This window comes from Atractosteus spatula, chromosome 4 (assembly GCF_055471065.1).
Source record: "Atractosteus spatula isolate fAtrSpa1 chromosome 4, fAtrSpa1.hap1, whole genome shotgun sequence".
In the NCBI taxonomy this organism is placed as follows: domain Eukaryota; kingdom Metazoa; phylum Chordata; class Actinopteri; order Semionotiformes; family Lepisosteidae; genus Atractosteus; species Atractosteus spatula.
This window is the reverse complement of record NC_142709.1, coordinates 57432800-57441123: the sequence shown is the minus strand read 5'-3', so window position 1 is coordinate 57441123 and position 8324 is coordinate 57432800. Positions and strand designations below refer to the sequence as shown.

Below are 8324 nucleotides of genomic sequence, written 5' to 3'. Positions count from 1 at the left end.
AACGCCCCGGGATTTTTAATGACCACAGAAAGTCAGGACCTCGGTTTTACGTCTCATCCGAAGGACGGTACCTGTTTACGGTATAGTGTCCCCGTCACTATACTGGGGCATTAGGACCCACATGGGCCGCTGGGTGAGCGCCCCCTGCTGGCCCTGATTCATTGTGTTACAGAATGTAGAATGAAAAGCAGAAAATCCTGAGACTAGTCTCCCAATGTACAACAATAGACAGAGACACTACATGGAAACAGTGCAGGTATATTTTATTCAGAATGCATGGACCCTGTCCTCTACAAGTTGTTGTTCATTTGAGCACCAGATGGTGGTATAAGTTGTAACAAGCTATAACCTATGACCTGGGGCGTAATTATAAACTGACCAACAGAGGAAAGCCAGAATCACGTTGTGTTATCGCTGGTGCAGACCCAGGAGGCTTGTGTGAGGTTCTCCTGTCTCTTTTCATCTCATTGTGTCCTGGGTGCTGCCAAAGTCCTTTGCCAACCCACCAAGATGCATTTGTGACAAAAGCCCAGTTCAGCTGAGTCCAGGTGTGTCCAGTGCTTGGACTGCAGCCTCTCTGCGCACCGCCTCTGTGGAAAGGCTGTTGCTGTGCAGCCTCTCTCTCTCAGCTGCTAAGCTCTTCCGGCTTCAGTCGGATTATCCAGGAGTTCGCTGTGATGATGGTACCCTGGCGCAGGATACGGCAGGTGTACTGGCCCTCGTTAAACTCGTTAGCAACAATACGCAGTTCGTGGTTCTTCATGGAGATGTAGCCTGGGACAGAGGAAGACAGCAGCTCCCCATCCTTATACCAGCTAGAGAGAGAAATCCAGAAATTGATCAGATTCCTGTAGCACAGCAAAGGAGTTTGAGCTGTTTCATGTTTTGCCAGCTGTAAGCTGTTGTTCATAAGCCATCACTAACTGATGGACATTTCAAGCACTTAGAATGCAACTTAGTGTAGTGTGATGTGTGTATCATATGTGGCGTGTTATGCCCATACCTGACTTTAGGGGGCACTCTGCTTGCCTTGTTGCCACAGCGGAAGTTTACAATCTTGCCCCGGGGCACCAGCTTGGTCTTGATTTTGGAGGCAGGGGATGCCGTTGTGGTGTCCACTGGTGGGGGCTCTGTAACAGGCAGATAAATCAAGTAGCCAGAAAGAGCAGGGAGGGGAAGAGGGGCTGTGAGGAGGACTGAGAAAATATGATGCTACCGTAGAATTTCAGGATATCCACTGGAGCAAAGAGCCCACTGGAGCACAGAGCCCACTAGATACAACAGAGTGTCTACTGGAGCACAGTGACCACTGGAGCACAGAGCCACTTGTTAGAGCAGAGTGTCCACTGGAGCACAGAGCCACTGGTAAGAGCAGAGTGTCCACTGGAGCACAGAGCCACTTGTTAGAGCAGAGTGTCCACTGGAGCACAGAGCCACTGGTAAGAGCAGAGTGTCCACTGGAGCACAGAGCCACTGGTTAGAGCAGAGTGTCCACTGGAGCACAGTGTCCACTGGTTAAAGCAGAGTGTCCACTGGAGCACAGAGCCACTGGTTAGAGCAGAGTGTCCACTGGAGCACAGTGTCCACTGGTTAGAGCAGAGTGTCCACTGGAGCACAGTAATGCTGGGCCCCTCACCATGGCAGAGGTCGCAGCGCTGGGGGCAGTACTTCTGCATGAAGCCCCTCCTCCTCTCACAGAAACCCACCCGGGCCCAGGGGTCACACAGGCGCCTCTTGTCCATGCAGCCTGGAGGGAGGGAGACACCCACGCCCAGTGAGAACCAGCTCAGGAAACCCACCCCCTGCACCAGTCCCTCCGAGCCCCAGAAGGCCCCGGGTTACCGTAAAGCCGCTGGATGCCCCAGACGTCGTCGCGGGAGATGGTGCGCTGGCCGGTGTACGTGGCGTTGGGGTGCATGAGCGCCTGCGGCTGGCGGGAGTGCCAGAGCCCCAGGGCGTGGCCAATCTCATGGGCGGCCACCTGCACCAGGTCGTTCAGCCACACCCCTGCGCAGCACAAGCAGGAGTCGGGTCATCCTGCCACGTTTCTGACAGTCGAGAGCTCACGCCCACTGATACAGTACGTGAGTATTTCACAGCTCGTGAGTTTGATGTCAGCTTATTATTATTAATGCCTGCTCAGACAGTGACAGATCACTTCGACTGTTATGGTATTTATGTTGTTGGTATTTAGGGACAAAGCACAGGCATTGTGCTGCCAGCTGTTTGTTAAGTGCAGTCTGTGAGCGCAGACGCAGGGACTGTTTGAAAGTGGAAAGTTCTTTGTGAGCCAAAAAGACATCTGTGTCACATTTCCAGTTCTAATAAACATGACTTTACTTCGTTCCTATACAATCCAGCCAGCTGTGCTGAGCAATAGAGCTTCATCTAACCAGTCTGGGGCTCATAAATGGCAGTTTTAGAACTGAGCAGAGTGCATCTAAATCATGATTTAGATGTATGATTTAAAAGGACTTCATAAAAAGAGCTGATATTGAGATATTGAGCTTTATTATTGTCTATTTGTCCATTATCAGAAAGTCACTTTTCCCACTGAGGGTCAGAGCATCCATGAGCCCTTCCCAAAATCAGAGGGTGTGAGTGAGAACTGCATCCTCAATGGAGAGCCAGTCCAGTGCAGCACACACACACAAGCAGGTCAATTCTGAGACACTATGAGCCCAGCCAGTGCTCAGTGGCCACAAAACTGAACACAGACCGACCTGGCCAGCCAGAATGGACAGCCTGGGTGACCACGGCCTGGGCCATAGAAATTGGAGACAGGCTGACCTGACTGTCCAGAGAGGACAAGCTCAGTGACCACTGCCTGGCCACAGTAACTGGACATTGGAAAACCTGGCTGTCCAGAGAGCGCAAGCTATGCTCCCATTGTCATGTTTTTGTTGTAAATGTGTGTAAATGTTCTGCTAACTGGTATTGCTTTGGCAACACTGTAACTCACTGGTCAGGACAACAAAGTGCTTTGAGTTTGAAGTTGACAGACAGAGGGAGAGTGGAGAGAGATACGGAGACAGGCAGGGAGGGGAGACAAGGACAGAGAGGGAGCGAGGCAGGCAGTGTGGGGGTGTAGGGTACCCTGTTTCCAGCTGAAGCGAGACCTGCCCAGCACCCAGAACTCGTGGTTGTCAAAGTGGATCTCCCCACGGGGCGGCAGGAAGGCATGTGCCAACTCCCCGTTCAGCCCGTCAAAACAGGGGTGCAGAGGTGAGGTCCAGCAGTCCGTGTGGTTGAATGTGTAGAAGCCTGCCACACAGGAAACACACATATTGGTCACACACACATATACACATTAACTAACACACACATAATTCACGTATACACTAACACACACAAGGGTCACACACATAAAACACACCAATTAACACATATGGGGTCTCACACATACGTACACACATATATGCACTAACACACAGGGGTCAAGGCCAGCAGCCATATCACCCTGCAGCTCTCAACTGTCTACCCACTGAAGCTAAGCAGGGTTGAGCCTGGTCAGTACCTGGATGGGAGACCTCCTGTAGCTGGAAGTGGTGTTAGTGGGACCAGCGGGGGGCGCCCACCCTGAAGTCTCTGTGGGTCGTAATACCCAGTATAGTGGCAGGGACACTATATTGTATTGGGCGCCGTCTTTCGGTTGATATGTTAAACCGAAGTCCTGAGTCTCAGTGGTCATTAAAGATCCCGGGACATTTCTCGATAAGAGCAGGGAGTCATCCCAGTGTCCAGGCCAAATCTTCCTCCTCGGCCTTTACTGTGGCCTCCAAATTGTCCCCATGTATGATTGGCTTGCACTTGCCCTGCGATGGACTGGCACCCTGTCCAGGGTGTACCCTGCTTTGCGCCCGTTGCTTGCTGGGTAGGCTCCAGCTTCCCACAACACCGTATGGTATAAAGAGGTTTGGTGAATGACATGACATGACAAGGGGCCATACACACATAAACACTACTAACACACAGGGGTCACACACATATACACACTAACATACATGAGTCACAGACACATAAATGCTAACACACAGACGTCATACACACTGGTCACACACACATACACACTAACACACAGGGGTCACACACACATAAACACTAACACACACGAGTCACACACACAAACACTAACACACAGGGGTCACACATCCCCCTTTCCGTGTCCTGTGTCCTTCTCCTCGTCCTCCCCCTGCAGGCCAGGAGCTCAGGGAGCTGGATGTGCAGTCCTGACCTCTCCCCTGGGCCTCACCGATGCGAATGTCTGCAGGGCTGTCCGCAGGGACCTCCATGAAGCTGAGGGGGGACACGGCGCTCCACATGTTGAAAGCGATGCTGATGGCACGCCGCGTGTCCTCTCGGTACAGCGTGCTGGGGAACTGGGTGATCCTGACTCCCGGACACAGGGAAACAGCGTTAGGAGTCTCCCTGCCCTCTGTCCCTGTCCCACCCTCTTCCCTGCCACCTGCCGCCTCTCCAGGCAGGCGTCACAGGACTCTCAGAGACTGCCAACCCCTCTGGGATTAACATCAACACAGATTTCACCCTGTATTTCATCCTGCCCTGCTTACACTACACAGGACCTGCTCATCCCAGTGCTTTGGCAAAACTGCGTAAACATGCCATGCAAACAGGGGCTGAGGCTTTTCATTGTTTTGGAGAGAAGAGGGAATCAGAGGCTGGCAGCCTGGGCCAGGATCCAAAGTCCCTGTGCCAAGAGACTACTGTGCCAAGGCCCACCCCCCTACCCACCACTCACTCCCATCTGGAAGACCTCCCTCTGTTCACGGGCTCTCACTTGTAAGTGATGTTGAAGTGCTCCCACTTGTGGCCCATGGGGTTGATGGCGTAGCGTCTGGATCGCACCCCCAGGACCTCAGCCAGCTGGCCCCGGGTTCCAGGAATGACGTAGGACTGCCGGAGGGCTGACAGGCCCGATTCCTGCTCACGCAGCGTGGGAGGGAGGGAGGAGAAGCCGAGGGTGAGAGGGTGGCAGGAAAGGGGCATAAGGGGGAGGGTGAGTCACAGAGGATGACAGGGGAAGTGGAGAGAGGAAGAGTGTGAGTCTTTTCCCAGGCGAAGTGAGAAGATGCTACTCTGGCCAGGCTGTGGCACCTTCCAGGGTGAGGAGGCTCTAGAAGATGCTCTTACAGCTCAGAGAGGGTCAATACTCTGGAAACAAAGGGCAGATGTCCAACCATCGGCTGCCAGCTACTGCTGTGTTTGTACCTGCTCCGATTTGAGTTCCAACTTGTGCTGCAAGGAGGTGTCTCTATGTCACAGCTGCTGAGTGTACATGACAGAGCTCTGCAAATCTGCAGGAAAAGGATGTGCACTGGCAATGCAGTATAAACAAGAAGGTAGCTGTTTCAGCATACGTAGACTGCAAAGGAACAAGCAAAGATTTATTCAATGCTGAAAAAAGAAGAAAAGAAACACAAAATTCTGGCTGTGGAGCCTTCTTCGGTTGTCAGGAGCCTTCAAGCTGACACCTGAAAAACCACAGCCAAAACGTGTTTTTTTTTCTTCTCTTGTCAGCATTGAATAAACCTTTACAGTACTTGTTCAAATACAGTATTGTGTAGCACATAGAGTAAAACAGCAGTTTACTGCAGTACAGTAGAACACAATGCTCTGTGACAGTGTAATTCAACATAGGACAGTGTAACACAGTACAGTACAGTGTGCACTGCAATACAACGTCTTACAGTGCAGAACACTACAATACCATACAGTGCATTATCAGTACTGCACAATGAGCTGTGGATTGTGCCAGACTGGCTCCAGAAGGGAGAGGCCCATCTCTTCCCAGCTCTTCATCTGCAGCCTGGGCCCTGCACTCCGCTTCACAACCCTGCATAAGTATCTGTCACCCAGCTGCGAGAAGAGCAGGGCTCCCCTCTCCCACCCCTCCCTCTCTGAAGAGCTCACCTCTCCTTGTCCCGTCTGTTCTCCTGCCCCCCCCCCCCCCCCCCCTCGCTCTGAAGGGCTGCACACACCTGCCGTGGCAGAGAGGAGTGCCACACTCTTTATTACTGACTTAGCTGCGGTCGTGGAGAGTGTGAGGATGCTCTGTATTTTCTACACAATGACTTTAATGGCGGTAGAGTATTCCTTTGGCTATTATTAGCGTGCTGGGCTGGAGGGTGAAAACTGCAGTTTTGCACTGGGGCAAAGGTCATGTGGGTCAAGGCTGCCCGAGAAAGCCGCCCTGAGCACATTAAACCCCCCCCCCGTGGACCTGAGACTTCATTCAGCAAAAAATCTTTTCAGTTAAGAACCAGGCTTTCCCTTCCATCGCCTGAACAGCTACTAACACCATTGAAGGGTTTCAGGAAGGTAGAGCAGTCAGAGGGTTAAACTGAACAGTGCGGTCAAAATGAATCATTGGAAAACGAATAAAGGAGGATGGTAGGAACAAGCAGAAACAAGTGTTCATGGGTATGAAATCACTCGTCAGAGAACCAAGCTCAAATAAGATGGAAAGTTGCTGGATACGTGCCTTATCCCCTTATCTGTGCTGAGAAATGTAACTTATTTCCTTGTATATAAGCTGCTAAAAACTTGAATTCTGTGTCTGTCTCCTGCAGTGGCTCCAACATGCTGTAAAAGTTGCAGCTTTGAAGACAATTTTTTTAAGCCAGCTGAGCTGTCTTTGAAACAGCTGCAATTAATGAATCCAGACACAATCCCTGTTCCTGTTGTCCTGAGTTATCCTTTTTATCCCCACACCATGCTAGTAGTCGGAGCAAATGTAATTCTACTCACTAGTTTTTCCTAACTCTTCACCATTTGACCACTCCACCTCAAGTATGACTCTTTGCCAATATTACACAATCTAGCGGCCTCTAGTGGATGGCGGCTGTAACTACAGGTGGCAGACCACACTAACCTTCTGCTCGGTCTCATTCTACTGAAGCACAGCTCCCCAGGTCTGTCTGCCTGCTCAGAAACCATCACTGCTCAGAAGCTGTGAAGCCTGCGTCTGAGTGACTGCTCAGGAGTACTGGGCGACTGCTCCATGCTGTTATTATTTATAATATCATTATGAATAATAACATTAAGAGAGAATTAAGGATTAAAGTTATTTACCAAACGACATTTGATGTAGACATTTGCAAAGTGTTACACGCAAGCAGCTAAAATATAAACTGTAATAATATAAAATGGGAAACTCAGCCTGAAACTGCTGTGTTTGTAAAAGGCAGAGGTGTTTATTTCAATTAATTACATCTATTCTAAACAATATGCGGATGCTTTTGGGGAATTTGGGGAGTGTTATTTAATGCACTAGTACGAAGACCTCAGTTTGATAATCGTGTATTATTGCTCAGGAATCAGTCCAGAAAAGAGTGACCAGACACACCCCTGAGCTCAAAGGAGTGCCCCACACTGAACTGAATCTTCTTCGTCTTGAACAAGCAGGACTCGGAGGGAACAAATTCAAGTACTCAATACCCTCCAAGGCACAGACCAGACCGCTTCTTCAGAATTAACAGTGAAACACGTACAGCAGTTCACGTGGAGACCAAGGGAAAGCGCATTTAAAGCTGAAAACAGGAGGCAGCTTGTTACACAAAGGGTTGTGGGGGTCTGAAACAGGCTGCTCCAAACCAATGACCTCCCCTATCCAAGGTGAATTGACTTTAGAAGCACTGATACGGTATTATGTTGAACTAAAGTGTTTGGACATGTGTGCTGTGTCCAGTCTGAAGCCACTCACTCACCATCTCTGCCCTCCAGCTTGGGTACCCTGCTGCCCCGCCGAGCGCTGTCATCACCAGCCCTGCCACCAGCACCCCAAGACCCGCTGGTCCAGACAGCCCGGCCCGTCTCCGGCCCGTCCACACACACCGCGGCATCGCTGTGACAGGACCAGCCCGGCTAGGCCCACCGGAGAGCCACTGCTGTGCAGCCCCCACAGCACTACACATGAGACAATCAGAATGAAATGAAATAACCATCAACAAGCAAGTCCATAATTACACCCACACTGTTTTTATCACCACCAGTCCTACAATTACAAAACAATCGGCAGTCTCGGAGCTACCATACCTGTGTGTGTAGGAATGTGTCTTCTGCGAGCTCGGCTCACTGTGGAAAGCGCTGGGACACCCGAGCTGGCTGAAGTGTCAGAGCCAGGCAGCGGTGCCTCTGTGCGGTGTCCTCAGAACAGCAGCGCTGAACAACCGGACACCAACATCTGCGGGGGAGAGCAGCGAAAGTCCCCCCCCTCCACACCTCCCTGGGCGGCTCGAGTTTCTCTCTCCGCCTCTACATTCCTCCCTCCCGCTCGCCTCCCCGCCCGCAGCCACCGGGCCTCC

General features: G+C 51.3%; 1 protein-coding gene across 1 annotated transcript; it reads right to left on the bottom strand.

Annotated features, from left to right (window-relative positions):
- Positions 1–373: 373 nt before the first annotated feature.
- mmp23bb (matrix metallopeptidase 23bb) lies at positions 374–7862 on the bottom strand. The gene is made up of 8 exons (XM_088914581.1): positions 7728–7862; positions 4799–4941; positions 4253–4389; positions 3097–3264; positions 1843–2007; positions 1637–1747; positions 1004–1130; positions 374–815 (listed from the first exon to the last, which is right to left on the bottom strand). The coding sequence occupies exons 1-8, from the start codon at positions 7860–7862 to the stop codon at positions 626–628; spliced, it is 1176 nt and encodes a 391-aa protein (XP_088770707.1). The 3' UTR covers positions 374–625.
- Between the last annotated feature and the right edge of the window lie 462 nt (positions 7863–8324).